Source organism: Mirounga angustirostris, unplaced genomic scaffold (genome assembly GCF_029215605.1).
Source record: "Mirounga angustirostris isolate CCGP_5_RB_7025 unplaced genomic scaffold, mMirAng1.0.hap1 SCAF_6, whole genome shotgun sequence".
Lineage (NCBI taxonomy): Eukaryota > Metazoa > Chordata > Mammalia > Carnivora > Phocidae > Mirounga > Mirounga angustirostris.
In genome coordinates, this window is record NW_026991714.1 from 98,091,229 (window position 1) to 98,112,462 (window position 21,234).

A 21,234-nucleotide genomic window follows, 5' to 3' on the forward strand; every position below is an offset into this window, starting at 1 on the left:
CTCTCTTTCTCTCTTTCTTTCTTTTTTTCTTTCTTTCTTTCTCTTGTAATGTTTTTATCTGGTTTTGGTATCAGGGTAATGCTGACCTCATAGAATGAATTTGGAAGCCTTCCTTCCTCTTCTATTTTTTAGAATAGTTTGAGAAAAATAGGTATTGCCTCTTCTTTAGATGTTTGGTAGAATTCACCTGTGAAGCCATTTGGTCCTGGACTTTTGTTTGTTGGGAGTTTTTTAATTACTGATTCAATTTCATTGCTGGCAATCGGTCTGTTCAAATTTTCCATTTCTTCCTGATTCAGTATTGGGAGGTTATATGTTTCTAGGAATTTATCCATTTCTTCTAAGTTGTCCAATGTTGGCATGTAATTTTTTATAATATTCCCTTATAATCCTTTGTATTTCTGTGGTGTTGGTTGTTATTTCTCCTCGTTCATTTCTGATTTTGTTAAAACTTTAATTTTTAAATTTAAAAATGTATCAGGAATTTGTGAATTGTGAAGATCCTGCATATTGTCACATATCTTCAGTCATATTAGTACCCAGGAAACCCCTCTGACAGTAAAAAGCTAACATAAAATAAAGCAGAACAAAATATTAAGGCAGTAACTCCTTTTCTATCCATCACGACATGGTTATTTTTAAAGTAACTAAGAGGGGCGCCTGGGTGGCTCAGTCGTTAAGCGTCTGCCTTCAGCTCGGGTCATGATCCCATGATCCCATGATCCCATGATCGCGCCCCGCAGCAAGCCCCGCAGCAAGCTCCCTGCTCAGTGGGAAGCCTGCTTCTCCCTCTCCCACTCCCCCTGCTTGTGTTCCCTCTCTCACTGTCTCTCTCAGTCAAATAAATAAATAAAATCTTTAAAAAAATAAAAAAAATAAAGTAACTAAGAATCCAGTTTCCAAAAGTGGGTACCTTGCTAGATTTCCTCTCATCAACCTTACCTTTGCCATTTCCATTGTATGCCACGAGGGGGCAAGCAACTTGTGTACAAAAGTTTCTACTGAGAATTATTTCTTCACAGTAAACTGAATTTGTCCCAGAGGATGTTGTAGCTGTCAAACTTTACAGAATTTTGGCATCTAAGAAGCCTACATATATATATATAGGTCAAGATTTTTCTCTGGTAAAACTTAAAGCAAGCACAGAAAATATTCTTGAGTTAATGCTTCAGGCTAAATTAATATAACATGTTGGGGTGCCTGGCTGGCTCAGTCAGTACAGCATGCCACTCTTGATCTTGGGGTCATGATTTCAAGCCCCATGTTGGGCATAAAGTTTATTTAAAATAATAATAATAATTAACATAACATGTTAAACCCAGCCTGAAGTTCTAGTGTAATTATCCAAGATTGCAATGTGCAGCCAAGGGTGAGAACTAATGATGTGGAGGAAACAGAAGGAATTTTCTCCTGAACTGTATTTAACTAAATGCTGCACATGCCCAATTGGTAACGTTAAGAAATAACCCCTCCATGCTAACTATACATCAACATGACTCTCATCTTGGTCTACTTTCTTATAGCTTCCTAGCAAAGGGCTCGTTGAAATGTCCAATCTGGTTTGCAAGAAAGATTTTTCTGGATTTTGGTTGTGACAAGTGGGGGCCCCTCTGGTGGGGAGTACAACTCCAAGAGAGGTGAAGCAGTGGGGAGGGCAAGAACAGGTCTCAGCCTAGGCTGTCAACCCTCATTTGGGCCTCAATGGGTTAACTCCTGCTCTTTTGTGACTGCTTTCCACTGTTCAGTTTGCCTTTGATAATTGCTTTAAGCCAATTCCACGGCACTGCTGGATTTGCTGCAAGAGTTTCCCTGAGCCCTGAACTGCTCAAGGCCTTTTCTGCCTCCAGGTACAATGCAGATGTGTTTTCTTTTTTCTCCAGTATGCACCAGGACACAACAGGGTATGTCTGCCTCCTCATTCAGCCAGCCAAGAAATCCGACGCTGGATGGTACACGTTGTCAGCCAAGAATGAAGCCGGCATCGTGTCGTGCACCGCGAGGTTGGATATATACGGTAGGTGTAATGTCCTCAGCTAAACATCTGTGTGTGATAGGTAGCTGAAAACAATTTTTTTAAGGATAGGTGTAGTGTGTTTCCATAACTGAATTGGTTGGATTATATTTTAGTGCTTAAGCGATGGATTTTAAAAATCATTTCATCCTAGTCACCTCAGGGCTTTTGTATACTTCTGCATTTTACTATGAGCTTAAGCTTCTTCAAAAAAATGTCCTATATGGGCGCCTGGGTGGCTCAGTTGGTTGAGCGACTGCCTTCGGCTCAGGTCATGATCCTGGAATGCCGGGATCGAGTCCCATATCGGGTTCCCTGCTCAGCAGGGAGTCTGCTTCTCCCTCTGACCCTCCTCCCTCTCATGCTCTCTGTCTCTCATTCTCTGTCTCGCAAATAAATAAAATCTTTTAAAAAAAAATGTCCTATAATGTTAGGAATTACAGCTCTTTCAGAGTTTAACTGTGTTTATGCTTCTGATCATCCAACATCTCATGCTGTCTCCTTAATACCATGGGCCACCCACTGGAATTCCCTCCTCACTGCCTGTCATTCCCCCCAGACATACCTCCACCCAGCAGAATTTTCCTGCCCCCATTCATCTGTTAATTCATTTCACAAATATTTATTGTGCCAATCCCACAACCAGACTAATAATAGAGAGCTGTCCTAATATCAAATGATGTTTGTATAATGACTTGTAATTTACAAAATGGTACCCTTAGACCCCCCCCAAACAATTACTGTAATTGTTGTCACCCTCATCTAAATGCTGAAGAAACTGAGACTCAGGGAGGTTAAGTATCTATAGCCAGGATGCAAATAGGTTTTTGTATCATTCCTTTGAGCCGTATTTCTAATTTTCAAAAGAATTTAACAAGTTAGGGGTGCCTGGGTGGCTCAGTCATTAAACGTCTGCCTTCGGCTCAGGTCATGATCAGGTCAGGACCCTGGGATCAAGCCCTGCGTCGGGCTCCTGGTTCTGCAGGGAAGCCTGCTTCTCCCTCCCCCACTCCCCCTGCTTGTGTTCCCTCTCTCGCTGTCTCCCTCTCTGTCAAATAAATAAATAAATAAATAAAATCTTAAAAAAAAAGAATTTAACAAGTCAATCTTTATTAATGTAATGTAATGTATCCTGCTCCTCTCCTCTATACTTTTTACATTAACTGGTATTTTTGGAGATATATTCCTTAATCCAAAAGGGTGATTCTTTTTTTTTCCTCTTCTTTAAAAAATTTTTTAAAAAATAATTTAATAATTAATAAATTTCTTACTCATTACTGGTTCAACATGATTAACCAGAATAACAACTAAGAGTCACTGTGTCTAGAACCTGAGGTCCCTGCTATTCATAGGTGCATACTAGATATACCCCTAGGTATACCATACAGGAGGGGCCTTGGCCTTCCATTTTTCCCTAGGTCTAATATTTGGAGGAAATACATAGGTTTCTGATTATTTTCCTTTATCCTTGGACTTGAAAAGAAATTCAACTGTGAGGGACGCTGACTCTAATGTACTTTTCCCTGGTGAGGGAGTGGGGAGAGAGAGGCCATCGATATATTTAACCTAGTCTAAGTCCCCTGTTCATTTCATCCACTTTCCCATGTCAGAGGGAAATAGTTCTCCAGCTAAGAAACTCAGTACCAACAAGCCCCGAAACTGGTAAGTCTTGTCCCAATCCTGCTCTCCACTTCCCAGTTCAGTTTTCCGGGCTCACCTCTCCCAGGCTCCTGTCTTGATTGAGCAGCACCAACAATAGGGGGTGCTGTTTCCTCGACTGGGACTGGGAGTGGAGGAGGGAATGGAGGACTTGGGCTAAAATCAATCCCCTACCCCCTCACCACCACCACCACTACCATTTCCTGCCTGTCCAAGGAACCGGGACAGCAGATGGGCTCCCCTCTCTCATCCAAAGTAGGGCTTCTTCTTCTTTTTTTTTTTTTTTAAGATTTTATTTATTTGCGAGAGAGAGAATGAAAGACAGAGAGCATGAGAGGGAGGAGGGTCAGAGGGAGAAGCAGACTCCCTGCCGAGCAGGGAGCCCGATGCGGGACTCAATCCCAGGACTCCAGGATCACGACCTGAGCCGAAGGCAGTCGCTTAACCGACTGAGCCACCCAGGCGCCCCAAAGTAGGGCTTCTGATAGAAGCAATTACAGTAGTCTGGTTAAGGGGTCTGGAGCAGAGACTTGACTATTCAGTGGCCTCACTGAGTGCCTGCTCTTCAGTGGAATCATTATAAGTTTTGTCCTCACTTTTGTAGCTTTCAAAACTTGATTTTATCAATTCATTCAGAGGTATTTAGACTAAAAAAACTGATTCAAAATAATGAAATCAACAAAGGTCCAGTTTGTAAATGAGAATGCTAAATAGGTCCATAGCTTTCTAGGATCCAGAGCATCCATGTTCCCCAACTGGTGCTCCCCTTTCTCCATACCAAGTCCCTAGAAACCTAATCAGAAGACTGCTTGGTAATTTCTGAATCAGACACAACAGCAAGACAAAGCAGTTTGGTTGGATATTTCATTCAGGCATGTTCAAGTCTAAGGATCATCTCTGCTAAAAACAAGGTCTCCTTTAGACAGTGCTTGCTGAACATGGAAATTCTAATACATTCTCTTTTGTCCCTGAACCATGGTTCATTGCACATAAGTTATGTTTCAGTCTTCTTGCTACAACGCATTAGAACCTGATTAGGGTGGTGTGTAGGTAGTGGCTGATTAGTGAGTAGGGTGTGAAATAGGTACTTCTGGACCCATCTTTTGGCTTCCATTACCTCAGGTTTCTTGTCTCTACCTTCTGAGGTGTACCTGCCCTTGAGAGCCTGCAGCTCTTTCTACACTGCCACTGGGAGACTCCATGCTAGGTCAGTGAGAGGGAACATAAGAGGAGATATTTTGACAAATCACCCTATACAGCTACTCTTTTTTTTATTTTAAGATTTTTTATTTATTTGAGAGTGAGTGAGAGAGAGAGCACAACAGGGGAAGCAGTGGGCAGAGGGAGAAGCAGACTCCCCGCCGAGCAGGGAGCCCGATGCGGGACTCAATCCCAGGACCCTGGGATCATGACCTGAGCCAAAGGCAGAGGCTTAACCGACTGAGCCACCCAGGCATCCCACTACAGCTACTCTTATAGTCCCAGATCGTGGGTTTTGGAATTAGGAGCATAAGAACTCGCCAGCCCAGTTTGCCTATTCCTGGCAGGAGAGGAGAGATTTCATTGTTCTTTTGCAAATGACGCATTTCAGACCCAGATATATTTCACAGAAAGTGTTTGAATGAGGACAGAATATACCCCTGCCTTATACCCACTTGACTGCATTCCTTTGATTGTAACATGTTATTTGGTCCATTTTCCAGCTCAGTGGCACCAGCAGATCCCACCGCCCATGTCCATCCGGCCCAGTGGCAGTCGCTACGGATCTCTCACCAGTAAAGGACTTGACATTTTCTCTGCCTTTTCCTCCATGGAAAGCACAATGGTGTATTCATGCTCTTCTCGGAGTGTAGTGGAGAGTGATGAACTTTAGGAATGTCTGGGTGCCTGCTGTGTAAGGGGGCAGACTGTGGAGGGGAAGGAGGACAAGCCAGACATAGTGGTTTCCAAGCAACTGGATTTGAGTAAGTTCCCATGCTGCTGGACCCGTGGCAAGAAGTGCTTTAAATAAGTCAGCTGGGGACTCTTGCAGTCTCAGCTGGGGGAAAGGTGTAGGGCTGTGCCTTTTAAAGATTCCAACAAAAATGTGAGAAGACGATACAGATGAACCAAAGATGTCATGAAGTCATCCACTGCTTTGGGAAAAAGCTAGCATGATCCCTGCCCCCTGCTATGTTAGGGATATTTAGGCCCTACTAGGAGCAATGAGGGGCCATATGCTTGGGCTGAAAGGAGTTAGACAGTAGTGACCTTAGGTATCACTAACTCACCAAACAATGCAAAGGAGAAACACTCAATATTGCACAGTGCACTAGTTCTATAGCCAAACAAGTCCCCATTAACCTGTCTGCACCATTTTCTTTTGGATATCATGGTGAGTGGTTTTTCTTTCTGACTTTATACATCCCGAAATTCTAGAACTAAAAGGCTGTTAGTAAACCAACCAAAAAGAAATCTTCTGTGGGGTCACTTTTAAAACTACTAGCTTCAATTGCCACTTGCAAAATATGCAAGAGTCGTCATCATCTGCCCCTCCCCACTCCCCAAAAGTCTGGAACTGTATGAGGCAGTGAGGGAGGAAGAGATGCAAACAAGGAGAGGAAGTGATGGGCGAGTGTTGTTTTCACTTGCCCTAGAAGAGCAGTGGGTGTGGAAGGAGACGTCTTGTTTTTCAGATAATTAATTTGCATTTTCTATATAGAAAACATCATGCTAACCAGGAAAGTAGGAGGAAAGGGGAATGTGCATCTTTGTTCTAACCCACCTATTCAAAACCTGCCTCTTAACTTAAGCAATTTCTAGACGTAAGTTGACTGCGATTATCCCCAGCGCCTAGAAGAGTGCTTAGCACCACATAGACATTCAATAGATATTTGTTGGATGAATGAATCTTACATTAGATAGGGAAATCTGCAATTCACACAGCACTCCAAAAATTGCCTTGGGAATGGTCATCACAGCACAGCTTGCTCCAGACTCACCTGTGAAATGAATTGGAGGTGTCTGTTACCAATTCCCCAGGTGTCTGGTGTTCTCTGAGCCAGGCACCCTCAACTGGCATCTTACTCCAGTGAACAAATAGTTGTTGTTTAGAAAGGCTTGAAATTTTCTTCACTTCAAGGCAAGGATTTCCAGTACAAAAATAAATTCATTCACTCAAAAAAAAAAAATCATTTGTGTGTCTACTCTGTATAAGATGCTATGCTAGAGACTTATGAATAAGACACAGTCCCTGACCTCAGGGAGCTTACAATCTAGTAGGGGAGGTAAGATGTAAGGCATAAAGAGTGCTGCTTTGGGGGTGGGGGGAATCTATTCTTTATCAAATAGAAGTTTCTCGTACTTTTCATCCTAAGTTTTTATGACTCCAAAATCATCTTAATATTTTCAATCTTTATTTCTTAATGAAACAAAATGCCGTAGGTTACATCATTAAGAAATGAAGGTTTCAGTCAGTTATGCAGTGAAATTATTTGATTTGGTTTCCTTTTTTCATGTATTCGGGAACAATACCAAAAATACAGGCAACTGTAATGAAATAGTATACGTTTCATGCACGATGCGTCCTCTAAAATGTTCTGTTGCCATGGTGGCTTCTATTATGAAATCTCTTCTAGCCAAAGAGAATTTTCTAACTCCAGGATTGTTCCTTCTTGGTCGTTCACCTGACCTACCCATCACATCTATTTCTGTAAACCCTAAATAGTCCTCCCATGGAAGGATATTTTTCACCTCTATATGTCTTAGCTTTCTGGATACTTTTTAATCTGTTGCTTAGTGTTCACCGGAGAGTTAGGATAAATATTATATTTGACCACTGGGTGGCGCTGTCTAACTTAAAATATAAGAAACCTAAAAATACTGGGTTATGTCAATGCAGGCTTTCTGAACCTCAGCATCGTTGGCATTTTGGGGTGGATAATTCTTCATTGCAGGGGACTGTCCTGTGCAGTGTAGGATGTTTGGTAGCATCACTGGCCTCTAACTAGATGCCAGGACTATTAGTGGCCCATCCCCAGGTTGTGGCCACCCAAAACGTCTCCAGACAGTGTCATATGCTTCCTAGGAGGCAGAATCCTCCACTGTGGAACGAATCAGTGCCCTGCTTTAAGAATTCCATTAGAAATCAGTTATAATGAGGGATACTTACGTAAGAAATTTTGGTTCTGCTGGATATGTTTGGACTCAACATGTCCAAAATCAGATTCATCATCTTCCCTTTCATAAACCATTCTTCAGCCTTGCTTAATGATTTCTATTAATGGCACCATCACATTCCTAGCAATCCAAATAAAAAGCATCCAAGTCATTTTTTGCTTCCTCTAGCCAATCAATCAACAGATCCCATTAATTTTATTATTTCTTTTACATTCAGCCCTTCCTTTCCATCCCCCTGCAGTTCTCCAGTTCAGACTTGCATTACTTTATTAATTCCCCTCAATATTTCTGACTTCAACCATAATAAAGGACTTCTAAGTGGCCTTTCTGCCTCTGTTCCTGCCATTTCTCCCACCCAAATCCAGCCCAGATCTCAGTGTCAGCTCTTTCTTCCTGAAGTACTGCTCCATGTCTACTATTCCCCAATTTCAAACCCCCAGTGGCTCCCCAGAGCCAAATCAGGTACCCACTCTTCTGCTCTGTGGTAGTCAAGGCTCACTCCAATGTGATGCCAAAGCTTTTCAACCCATTCCTCAGAAAACACACCCAATACGGCAACAAACCTAACACAGGCCCCTGGTTCCAGCTACATGCTTTTCTGCTGCCTCTGCTTGGAAGGCTCTCTCCCCAACCTCCACCTATGGCAATCTTATCTGTTCCTTAAAGCCCATCTGAAATGCCTCTGCCTCTGCGAACTATTTTCTGATCCCCCAGACCCCACCCAAATACAATTCTACTTTCTTTGAAAACTTACGGCAAGTTTCTTGAATCTGGAAGAAAAAAAAGATGACCTTGTATAGTATTTTATATAAAACATAGCCTCTGTACACCTGCCTGTCCCCTCCTCTTGCACTAGCCAGTCTTGCCCACACTAGGTTTTAGCTACTGTTGGTATGGACTGTGTCAAAAGTTTGTCATGTACCTTATACAGAGCAGGCATTCAATAAATAGTCATTGACCTAAAAAGAACTTTAAATGTCTATGTAAGTCGATATGTTTCTATATAAAGTGAATTGAGTCTAGAGCAGTAGTTCTTAACCTGGGCTGCATATCAGAATCTCCTAAAGAGCTTTTAAAAATCTTGATACCCAGGCCACAACCCCAAATCAGTTAAGTCATAAGCTCCGGAATTGTGGCATAAGCAGCAGTATTTTTTAAAGCTTCCCGAGTGATTCCAAAGAGCAGCTGATATTAAGAAGAATAATTTCAGAACTTACCCATAAAGGTCCAAAGGGATGCAGATGGCATAAAGCTGTAGTTTTGGCACTTGGTGAAGAATATACTCCCCCGCCTTGTGGTACATGCAGTGCATGCCTAGAAAGTAGAAATAAACACACGCTTTGGCCTTATTAGACCCTACTATTTTGTGCAACACTCACTAGACATGTAGCATTCATGAAGCCCCCAGAGGAAGCTCAAAAACCTGCAAAAATGGACCAGGGAAAGAGGGGAAGTTGATGCAATTTGTCTGACCCTTTGTTTCTAAAAGCCATACAGGTCCCATAAGCACTCTTCTCTCCAAACAACTTGAAGGGCTTTTCATAATTTGATTAGTCATGGAAATGGGGATCAAAGGGGAAAATGGAGAAAGGAAATGCACCATTTAAATGAAATTGCCTTTTTGAAACATAGCACCCTTCGCTAAAGGAAGGTTTTAATCAGAATTGCCAAATAGTGGAACTGGTTTCAATGCATCTTTCTCTTTTTATTCCTAACTTAACTTTTGTAAGCATCCAATGAGAAATCACATAGTTGAGAGACTAGCCATAGATAGAGCCAGAACTCTGAAGGAAACATACCATGGGGAATAATTCCCAGAGGAGTCAAAAGCTGACTTTTATAGGGACAGATTAATTTGGATAATCCTCAAATGACAAATGGGTTGCTTTCCAGATGTTCACTTATAAATTGGTTGTTTAAAACTCCAAATATATTTCCTTACACATACAACACACAAAGCTAGATTTCCTAAGTGAACTCAGTAAAGCCCATTTAATTGGGTCTACTTGTTGTAATTGTACTTTACTAATTGACTGAGTTACAATATCCATTACACCTGATTGGGTTATGGTCCCAAGAACAGGATCCAGGCAAAGCAGCCAATAAGAGGACTTCCTCCTTTTTTGTATCTATGATGTGTCAAAGCTAAAGCGTGTCTACGGTCCTTTGCATCTATCCCCCATTCTGTGTTTTCCTCCCCAGATACCTTGTGCTCCATGTTCTATAATCCCCCTCTGTGGTAACCCGTCCCATCTCAGCCTGTCAGCATGCTTCATGCTCCAAAATGACCTAACTCCAGTTCCAGGCATCTGGGCCCGATGGTCAGAAGAAAGCAGTCCAACTGAATGAAGTCTGAATGCCTGGAGTCTTTTAACTTCACAGAGGGGCTGCATTTTTTTTAAAGCAGTTGCCTTCTTACTCCCATCAACTTCTAATTGACAGAATTGTTGACAAAGTAAAAAAAAAAAAAAAAATCAGCTTGGGAGGAGAGGTCTAGAAAACTAACTGGGTCAGACACCCAAATTCTTGTTGATCACAGCCTCCTTCTGTCTTCTTCCTCCCCACAAACTCCCAAAGTACCTTCCAAGCTGAGATCCTGGCCTGAGTCTGTTTATATCTGGGCTATTTATGAATTGGTTGTAAACTCAAAGGCAAAGTTCCTAATAATGACCTTTATTCAAGGTCCCTTCCAGGGTCCTTGGGTAACCTGGCCTCAAAGCATTTCTGCTGATGGTTGAGTAGAAAATCAATGTGCTTTACCAGTAAGATGAACAGTTACTTAGATTACAATAAGCTTGTTGAAGTCCTTTTCATCACTAATTGCCTTTTCTTGTTTTATGTGGATCAATATTTCAGAAAGTTAATTACTGAAACACTGCTTGAAGAATGCCAAGCATCTTCAACTTTGACAATGCAGTGGTCATCAGTATGCTAAAAATAGTTGCTAATACCATGTTTTTAAAAATCTTTGTAGTGCAAAAAAATGCATATTTTTTGAAAATATGTTTGCCTCTTATTTCTAATTATATTAGTTAGCATACTTGGAATTATAGAATGATAAACAGGCTACCTTTTGTTAATCTGTAAATAATGGCCACCTCAAACTCCAAAAAGCAATAGCCTTGAAATTGCAAGAAATAGAGAAAGAACACACTTTTCAATCCTCTGAGAATTGTGCCAAAAATGCTGAAAGCATAAAGAGAATGGTGTACTGTAGAGGCATATAAATACTAATTTACTAGAAGATTTTAACATATGAGTGAATAGAAAATGTCTCCCTAGGAATAGAAATTAAAAGATTCCAACACTATTTGACAATAAATATTTCAATGCTGAAATAAATGTATATTTTTCTTTAAAATGAAGAAAACAGTTCTCGTTTCCAGGTTTAAACTTTTTGATGAAGATCCAACCAATTTTTTAATGTACAAATATATTTGACACTTGGAAGTGATTTTTAAAAATTATTCAAATTGTATAAATTACAACATGAATTATAATCTGGTTAAATATCAACAGAACAACAGAAAGATAACTAGGTTTTAATCTTCCTAAAATATCCAGCAAATCCAGTACACTTCTTATAAAATGTTCTTTAACTCTCTAAGATAAAAATTCATTCTGGGGACGCCTGGGTGGCTCAGTCATTAAGCGTCTGCCTTCGGCCCAGGTCATGATCCCAGGGTCCTGGGATGGAGTCCCGCATCGGGCTCCTTGCTCAGCAGGGAGTCTGCTTCTCCCTCTGACCCTACCCCCTCTCGTATTCTCTCTCATTCTCTCTCTCTCTCACTCTCAAATAAATAAATAAAATCTTTAAAAAAAAATTCATTCTGCCTCCTTACTGAAAACAGAGACACATTTAAAAATGCAACTTAAAGATGGGAAAGATAGGGGTAGAGAGGCTTGACCAGTTTAGATTGGAAATTAATGGAGATACAATAAAGAGGTGTTTTGGGGCACCTGGCTGGCTCAGTTGGTGGAGCATGCAACTCTTGATCTCGGGGTTGTGAGTTTGAGCCCCACGTTGGGTATAGAGATTACTTAAAAATAAAGTCTTAAAAAAAAGAAAAAAGCTGTTTTAATACCCGTAAGAAACATAAGTTATTCTCATATAGTATGGTAAGACTGAATTGTACAATGTTCCAAAACTCCAGAGATCCTGATGTTTTTCACAGATTCAGTGAGTTATCTGCAAACTAGCAGATTCTTGTAATTTTCCCACAATTAGTAGCGCGAGAATTCAGTGAATTATATGCTAGTATTGACTATAGCAGTCACTACCAAAAGATTACTAAATGTGCATGTGTACAGAGTATAAATGGTTTTACTGTGTTTAAGGAGAGTTAAAACCCTAAAATAATTCAAATGAAATCATTTGCATGCAACTGCATTGTCTCAATGCACATGTGTAAATTAAATTTTACTTTTTCAGTATTTTTATTTCAGAGACACCTTATCTTCTTTTCTGATTTTCACTTACTTTTCCAATCTTTAGCATTAAGTTTGTTTGGTTTTTTTAAGATTTTATTTATTTATTTGACAGAGAGAGACACAGCGAGAGGGAACACAAGCCGTGGGAGAGGGAGAAGCAGGCTCCCCATGGAGCAGGGAGCCCGATGCGGGGCTCAATCCCAGGACCCTGGGATCATGACCTGAGCCGAAGGCAGACACTTAATGACTGAGCCACCCAGGCACCCCTTTAGCATTAAGTTTCTTAAACCTACCCTTTTCCCTTTGTTACCTTTCTGTTGAGATTTTTAAAATCTGTAAAATATTTAATAGCATTAGGAAAGCTCCTTATTTCTAGGCATTCTTAGGTGAATTCCTAGGAATTCAAGGGGGATTTTAATAATTCAGATGAATTTCAGACACATTCTCTGATTTTTCTATAACTCTGAGGTCTCTTGTTTCTTTATCTGTAAAATAAACAAAATACTTGATTGAAACTTTTCCAGGATGGAGGCTAGGATAAATAAACATTTATGAAGAATTTACTTTGGAGACCCTAAAAAAAGTAATAGCAGTTTTTTTATTCCAAAGGAAACATTTAAAATATTTTTCTCCGAAGTAAGTAGTTAAATTTGCTTTAAATGTTCACATTTCTTTGAACATTTTGTTTTTCTTTAGAGGAGTAGTACAAAATGGTGGAATCTTCTTCTAAGATGGTATGCAGTTAAAAGAAGAATCTAGAGAAAAATCAAATGAATTCAAGAAATATTCTATGCGCTTTCTGTGGCAGATTCCAGGAAAATTTATTTTGGCGTAGGTAGAATAGCCTACAGGAATTCTGACTCCTGTGTCCATGATTGAAGCTAGTGGAAATAATGACTCTGCAATCCACGAAGAAAGAGCAAAGGAGTTCCTGTATTCATTTCTGGCTTAAGCAGTTCAGGACAACTTCATTGTACCCAGTGAAAAAACTTTTGTTCCATGCTAGCATGTCAATGGCCTTATGTTGAAATGAATCAACTTTACAATAACAGATAGATATGGACCCACAAAAATGAGCATAGCCTTTGGCCACTGTTTTTGCATTCTTGGCTACATCAAGTCTGAATTTAACCCCCCAATGATTCATTTCAGCCATGAGGACTGACAAAGGATGTACATATGCCCACAGGCATGGACACACATGCACACAAACACACACACACACTTCAGCTGAGGCATGGAGCACCCATAGCTAACATAATTCAATCAGAATCAAGAGATGCTTCTTACAAACATGGTATGCTTCCATCTTAGGAAGCTTGAGTCAACTTATTTTCTAAAGTACTTTTTTGGTTATTGAAATCCTAATGGAAAAAACATTATAGCAGCCATTTTAAAATGTGTGAATTATATAAACTGTATGTTTTGCTTCCATTACTAAAAAGCAATTAATGGATCTTGGCTTTTATTCCTGTTCTTCTGCATCATGCATGTTAGATATTCTGTGGAACTGAAAACAAGTGATCGCTTAAGCCCAAATGTTTGTGAGCATAAACTGTGTCTTTCTTCAAAAGGTATGTGGTACTGTATTCCCATAGACCAGGTATCTCCATGACATTGTTACTGTTTCCTAGTCGTGCTTTCTTAAGGATTTGTTGGGGGTTGTGTTTTGTTTGGAAACTTTGCAATTAGAAGAAGAAAAATAAGAATTAAGAACCAGTATTTAATTCAACCTGGATATTTTAAAAAGCCATTTAGAGGATGTGATGGACTGTTTCTTTATTCATTAAATAAAATTTTATTTATTCTCAATTAATTGTTGGGTTTGTTTTGCTTTGTATCTTGGTTCCAGACTATATATGTGAGATAGGTAAATTCTTGTTTTCAGTGGTTTTCTTTCAGCTCAGGTATTTTTTGGATACACTGCCAGTTTAAAATAGCAATCTTAAAGACCTATGTTACTTTAATAAAACAATTGTTAGAGCTTGTACCCACTTGTATTCATGACCAGAGAGCGGAATGGGTTATATCCATGTATGAAGACAGGTCATATATTTATGGTTTTATACGCACTTTGAAATTGTTTTCACCCATAGGTAGCAAAAAGCAGAGAGCAGAGGTGAGCCAAATTCAGTCCAAAAACAGCACTATGTTTTTACTATAAGTTGGCAAAATTTAAGGAACTGAGCCTCAATTGTTGAATCCTACAGTTTTATTAACCACAACACAAATATATTCTATCTGGTTCACATCTAACAGAAATTTTAGACCTTCATTAATATAAAGGCCACCTCATTAACTAAGAAACTGGCTGTATTGGATGTTAAAAAAGATAGCCCAATCCTCTTAACATCTGCAAATACCAGAAGCTGGAAGTCAATATAATCACTTTTTTGTAATGAGGTTATTGGTGTTATAGTACATACTGTTCAGTTAAGTGGTTTTTAACACTGACATCCTATTAGAATCACCTGGGGAAATTTTTAAACTATGTCCAAGCCTCATCTTGGAGCAGTTAAATCAATTCTTGAGCTGGGGGCTCCAGACTTGGTATTTTTTTTCAAGACTCCTAATGATCCTAGTGATTCTAATGAGCAGACAGGGTTGAGAACCACTGGCTTGGATGGTCTTTCGCATCTTGATAGCCCTGTTCATTTGTATATGGTTCTTCAAGACTTCTGACCCAGCTAGCACCTAGGAAGAGCTCAGATACAATAACTAGTCAAACTGAAAACCTGCCCAGGGGAGTCTTCTTTTATCATTTAATGTCCCCTCTTAAGAGTTCTTATGTCATAGGTTACTGGTACTACACTGTTGAAGCATTCAGCTCTGCTTTGTTTAGGACTGCTTATTGATTAGTACATGTGTGTTCTTCTTGGCTGCATACCCAAGGACAAGGGTGGTGTTACGCAAGCCTGGGTGTGGGTAGGTGCTTGATAATATTTGTTGATTTTTTTTAAGATTTTATTTATTTATTTGAGAGAGAGAACACAAGCAGGGGAAGCAGGAGAAGCAGGCTCCCTGCTGAGCAGGGAGCCCAACGCGGGCCTCGATCCCAGGACTCTGGGATCATGACCTGAGCCGAAGGCAGACGCCCAAATAACTGAGCCACCCAGGCACCCCTGTTGATTTTTTTAAAAAGGGAACCCAGGTAAAAGAATATTTTTGAATTTCAATATGCCCTGCTGTCAAACTAGAAAGGACACAGATTTTTCAAATGTGGACAGTATAGAGTACTGTAGCAACTCTTAAGTGTTTTGGTATATGTATAATAATACATGAATCTTAACTTCAAAAAGATTTTGCACTTATGCTATCCAAGCTCTTACTCCATAAAACATAATGGATTTCCCAATGTACAGTTTTTGGAGTTTTATCACAGACTGGATTTTTTTTGTAAGATTTTATTTATTTATTTTTTTTAAAGATTTTATTTATTTGACAGAGAGAGACACAGCGAGAGAGGGAACACAAGCAGGGGGAGTGGGAGAGGGAGGAGCAGGCCTCCCACTGAGCAGGGAGCCCGATGCGGGGCTCAATCCCAGGACCCTGGGATCATGACCTGAGCTGAAGGCAGACGCTTAACGACTGAGACACCCAGGCTCCCCAAGATTTTATTTATTTATCTGACAGAGAGAGACACAGCGAGAGAGGGAACACAAGCAGGGGGAGTGGGAGAGGGAGAAGCAGGCTCCCCGCTGAGCAGGGAGCCCGATGCTGGGCTTGATCCCAGGACCCTGAGATCATGACCTGAGCCGAAGGCAGACACTTAATGACTGAGCCACCCAGGTGCCCCTATCAAAGACTGGATTTGATCACTGAAACCCATTTACTTTTCCCTCAAATGTTTTCCAGGAAAAGATAGTACATCAAGTGGGGTGGATAGCTTAGGGATTTGGTAAGAGCTAAATTGCTTCCAGAGATTTTAAAAACACAGAACAGGCAGCTATAGGCAAAATATTTAAAGGACAGATTCCCGTTCTTTTTGGAGAATTGGGATGGGGAAGAAGAGACACAGGATTAGGATCCTATCTTTTTAATTAAATTGTTCGATTTCATTAAGAAACTACCTTTAATCAAAAAAGAAATATTTATTGAGAGTTTATTCTATCTATCCCTCTATACTAAAAGCCATAGAGATAAAACGAAAAGCACAGTTCTCTTTTACAAGGTATTTACAGTCTAGAGAGTGGGATATGAACCCTACTGGGAAAAGGACTCATCTTAATACATTTTTGAGAACTGTCCTAATTAATACATTTTTAGTACTGATTTTATTCATTCTCAAACTCTACAAATTTACTGGGATTATTAATGAAGCTTTATGAGTCTAAACAATTAACTATTGTGCCCAAACAGTAAGAGAGGCAGATGCCCAGAGCCTTGCCGTTAGTTCAAGTACACACTGCAGTGTGGAGTGTGGCCAGAAAGAGAACCTGGCATCGTCTCTTCTAGAGCTGTGTAGTGTAAACTATAGTGTCTTCTAAGAGCCTAAACATTTTACCCTCTAATCTGCAGTGAGGAAGCAAAGCCCTGAGCCCTCCTCAGTTTCTTATTAACGGATATTAAAGGAAAGGGAAATTCAGCATTGGTTTCTCAAAGAGTTCTAGAGATACACTTGCGATTTTGTAAGTTTAAGTTTATGCCCTGGGGAAGATTCATTCCTTACAAACCAAATGGATTTTGATAATTAGGGATAACTAAGAAAGTAAAATTTCTACAGAGACTTTCTATAGAAATAAATATAAATTGCCAATAGGTGGCTGCCTCTGATGTTAGGCGTTGGAATCCGTAAGTTTGGGGAATGTCACTATTGTTTCTGTTGACTTGTGAAAAATGCCAGATGCCAAAAATGCCACATAACTTAGAGTCTTGTTTTTTCTAGTTATTATTTCTAATTACTGTTTCTAATAATGCACGCAGAGCTGTTGACCACCAAGTCACTCTTTACATTAAGGGTTTGGTTTATTCATCCAATGGTTAAGCAAATTTATAAAAATAATTCAAACCAATACCATGCATACTATTTTGCTCTAATCTTGATTAGTCTTGATGATGGTGATGCCCTTTTTGCTAGCTTGTACTGATTAAAAGGAAATCACTTACAAAAGCAACATTTTTTAAGTTCTAAGTGCTAGTTACATTTATATATATATTAACATATATATATTCCTATATAGGAACAAATATATATATTTGGGTACTTGTAAGGAATTAGTAGTAATTGGGGCTTAAATAAAATATTGAGGAATTGTATATCTAGCTACTTAAAAGCTAAATGTTATTTCAACTACTTTAACCTTTAAAAAAACATGAAAAATGTATCTATATTTCCAAGTTCACAGAGAAAGCTTTCAAATTAATTATTTGTATTCTCATCAGCTTGTCTTTTTTTTTTTTAAACGAAGTATTACGAAAGGGCACATTTGCCAATCAGTGCAATTAGATTTCAACATTCCATATCTTCACTCAGAGAAGCACTCAAATCATCGTTCCCAAAGAGGCCTTTATTGCCATCAGGAAACTAGCAGGGCACTTGGCATGAAGAACAAACCCACATTTTTATTCATATATTACAAAATCTATATTTTAATAACGTATACATTTAAAAATACAGAGCACTCACGCCCTGTACTCTAGCAAAAACAAACAAACAAACAAAAAAAAACTATAACTACTTCATGCATACACACACAATGCACTAAGCATAAATGCATTTACACGACGGGTAGGTAGCTGTTTTAAGCATACACAAGTAATGGATACTGTAACTTCACCCGAACAGGTCAAACTTACAAAGTTTAAGAAAGTTATTATTTCTCTGAGGACTAAAACTGCAGTATAGCCTAATCCTATTTTTTCTTAAGATTGTTTTCCCTCAAAGTCGTCCCAAAAAGGGGGGAAGGGGCATTATTTTCACAGCAATCAAAACCATTCACAAGATCCATTAATGTAATCTACAAAATACTGATAAGGAGGAAGAGAAAGGCAATAAAACCGTGTCCGTAAGACCGCGGACGCGAATAAAAGTAACCTGAAAGTCTGCTGCATTATTCTAAGACTGCATCCTTGGCCACCTACTGGGGAGAGGGCTACGGCTCCGAGCTCGATCACTGGGCATCTCCCCCGGCAGGGCCGCGCGCCCTAACTGGCCATCTGGAAGGGCTCCGGCTGGAAGGCGAAGAGCCTCTGGCCGTAGGGCTCGCTCTCACCCGGCAGCTTCGCGCCCGCAAACGGAAGGTAGTGGTCGCGGCCAAAGCGCTCACAGTGGAGACTGACCCAGTCCCGCTCCGAGCCGAATCGCTCGGCCTCGGCCAGGATGCGGGTCAGCGCCATGATGTAGCTCAGGGCCATCTGCAGGGTCTCATACTTGGACAGCTTTTTATCCTGGCCCCACTGGGGCACCACCCGGCGCAGGCGGTCGAACGCCGTGTTGAGACCCTGCATGCGACGGCGCTCGCGCGCGTTGGCCGCCAGGCGCCTGCGCGCCGCGCTCTCCAGCCGTCCAGCCCCGGCGCACGCACCCGCGCACTCGGCGCCGCCTGCGCACGGGGGCGCGGCGCGCGCTCCCGCCTCCGGGTTGCTGGGCTTGCAGGACTTCATCCCCCGCCGGAAGGAGGGAGGCGCTGAGCTCGCTCGCCCGCTTAGGAACCTGCGCGCGAGCCGGTCTATCGAGCCGCTCCCCAGTGTGGCTCTTCTGAGCGAGTAAGTCATACACAAAGCAACTCGTGTGGAATCAGAGTTTACAGTGGGGAGTACGGGACCCCGCCTTCCGTCCTACTGGATAACCAGACTGATGTCTCTTCACTTGCTCAAATTTAGGGGAAACTGAGGTGCTGAAGAGAGAGTCATTTTCCCAACGTGAGGTTGGAAAAGAGAAGGGAACCTTCTTGCTGCAGAATTTGGTGTGGCTGGTTTGGGCAGGGTCTTTCAAGTCCTCTGGGAAAGCCCGAGACTTCTTTTTCAGGAAGACGAGATCTTTTCAGATGCTCAGAGAAGGAGCGCTTTTTCCACAGTAGCTGTCGGAGAGTGCTGGATGAATCTTTGAAGGAGGAGAATTTATAGCAGAGGGCTGAGGGAGGGAACAGGTGGTGGCAGGTGGGCGGGCGTCCCTCGGCTTCCATCTCAGCACCTTCCTACCCTGGGAACTGCAGGCGGGGGGAAGGGGAACGACGCACAGCAAAATCCTGACATTACAGCCTTCGTCTGTTGAAGTTTCTCCAAAGCTATGTCCAACAGTAACACACCATCTGGAGTGGCCTGGCTGTCCCCAAAAGAATAACAGGGTGGGGGGCGGGGAAAGAGCTTGGTCCATCCTTTCCCATACCGACGGGCAGCTTACATATCAAAAACTTAACCAAGGTTTTACAATTATTAGAAATTATTTGTGTGAACATGTTGGTCTTGGAATTATGAGATGTATTAGAAGTTTAAGAAGATTTACCTTTGTCAAGATGAATGACAATTTTGGTTAATGCCGATCTAGTATATTGATGTTTTTATTTTAGCTATTAAATAAGTTGGGACAAATTAGTAGGTCCTAATATTGCAGACCTGGAATTTTACTGTGCAAATCATTTGGCTGTTTTCTGCGGAATAACTTACTGTAACATATCAAAAGATATTAATGGTATATCAAAAAAATATTCTAGTTGTATAGTTGGATTGCATGAGTTTGGATACTTAGGCAAATTAACTCAGAATTTATACTCCATTTCCCCTGAAAGAGGCTCATAAATGTTTTGGGGACATATATTGAGATGATAATTATTTAATCTGACATTTAAATCTAATAAAACTAATCATAATGCACATATATGTGCAAAATGGAAACATCTAAGTAATTTGTGAGATTTTTAAAAATAATTTCTAATGGAAGATTTATCCCCATCTCATAAAGCTATAAATATTTCATACTCCGTGGATGTTTTAGTTGTATCAGCTGTCCTCAGGAACAATAACGAAGCATGATTTCCACTATTGATAATGATCTGATTTATACAGAGAACCCATTAACTTGATTCTCTCATCACAACTTTTTTCTAGTTCTTAAGGAAGAGTAAAGTGGCAAAGAAAGCAGATCCAAATAGATTCAAGCCAGGATCATTTCTGGATTCTTCAGGAACACCAAGTATGTTCTTTCTCCTTTTGAAATGGGATTGTGTCAGCATTATTCTCAGATATTTTTGTTAAATTCAGTTTTCAACAACCTCTCACAAAGCAGGAGTCTTTACTGTAACTTTCTTCCCCCACCTTTGCCTCAGACTGACTCCCAAGTCCAGTCTTCCCATAAATAGTTGATTAATCCCCAGCTGAAACAATGACAGTGAAATGAAGTTGAGTAACATGAAGACAATAAGGATACAATTGAACATTAATGGTCTCCAGCATGACAGATGTTGAACACAGACTTTTACATGGAGCCACTCAGCTCTGTTACTCTGAGTCCTAATAGTCTTGGTCAGGAATGGTAGTCCTGTGACAGGAAAGACTATGTTATTTCATCATCAAATGTCAAATATACTTTTTGAATTTTTATGGAAATCTGCCCTATTAATCCTATTCTTTCTCATGTTCACTTATCTCATCCCTTTCCCGGAACGAGCGTTCTATGTGATATTCTTTGGAATGTTCCCTCACAAAACATACTGTGCACTTGTTCTGGGCACTACTGATCAAAGTGCTAATAAGATGCATGATTTTACAGGCCATATATTCATGTTTGGAGAGATTATAGCCTGTGCACCAAGAGAAGCAAAAGCACAACTTAAAGAGTAAAAGGAGGGGCGCCTGGGTGGCTTAGTTGGTTGGGCGACAGCCTTCGGCTCGGGTCATGATCCCAGGGTCCTGGGATTGGGCCCCGCCCGCGTTGGGCTCCCTGCTCAGTGAGCCTGCTTCTCCCTCTGCCTCTCTCCCCTGCTTGGGCTCTCCTGCTCTCTCTGTGTCAAATAAATAAATAAAATCTTAAAAAAGAG

At 40.7% G+C, this 21,234-nt stretch overlaps 2 protein-coding genes and 1 long non-coding RNA gene across 5 annotated transcripts in view; 1 reads left to right on the forward strand and 2 right to left on the reverse strand.

Moving 5' to 3' along the window:
- Positions 1–6,840, forward strand: part of MYPN (myopalladin) — a 102,816-nt gene extending 95,976 nt beyond the window's left edge. For all 3 annotated transcript variants that reach the window (XM_054508178.2, XM_064594707.1, XM_045877939.3), the window contains 2 exons: positions 1,881–2,014; positions 5,374–6,840. In XM_054508178.2, the coding sequence (XP_054364153.1) occupies positions 1,881–2,014; positions 5,374–5,543 (304 nt within the window). In that variant the 3' untranslated portion in view covers positions 5,544–6,840. The remainder of the gene's footprint in view (positions 1–1,880; positions 2,015–5,373) is intronic.
- Positions 6,841–7,865: 1,025 nt separating this feature from the next.
- LOC135364764 (uncharacterized) lies at positions 7,866–9,405 on the reverse strand. The gene is made up of 2 exons (XR_010412456.1): positions 9,046–9,405; positions 7,866–7,948 (listed from the first exon to the last, which is right to left on the reverse strand). It is a non-coding gene; the product is annotated as an uncharacterized LOC135364764 (long non-coding RNA).
- Positions 9,406–17,791: 8,386 nt separating this feature from the next.
- On the reverse strand, positions 17,792–20,313 carry ATOH7 (atonal bHLH transcription factor 7). The gene has a single exon (XM_045876218.2). The coding sequence runs from the start codon at positions 18,971–18,973 to the stop codon at positions 18,404–18,406; it is 570 nt and encodes a 189-aa protein (XP_045732174.2). The 5' UTR covers positions 18,974–20,313; the 3' UTR covers positions 17,792–18,403.
- Positions 20,314–21,234: the final 921 nt, after the last annotated feature.

Excerpts from the sequence above, each read along its gene's own strand:
- ATOH7 (XM_045876218.2), bottom strand. The coding sequence starts at position 18,973 with ATGACTTACTCGCTCAGAAGAGCCACACTGGGGAGCGGCTCGATAGAC.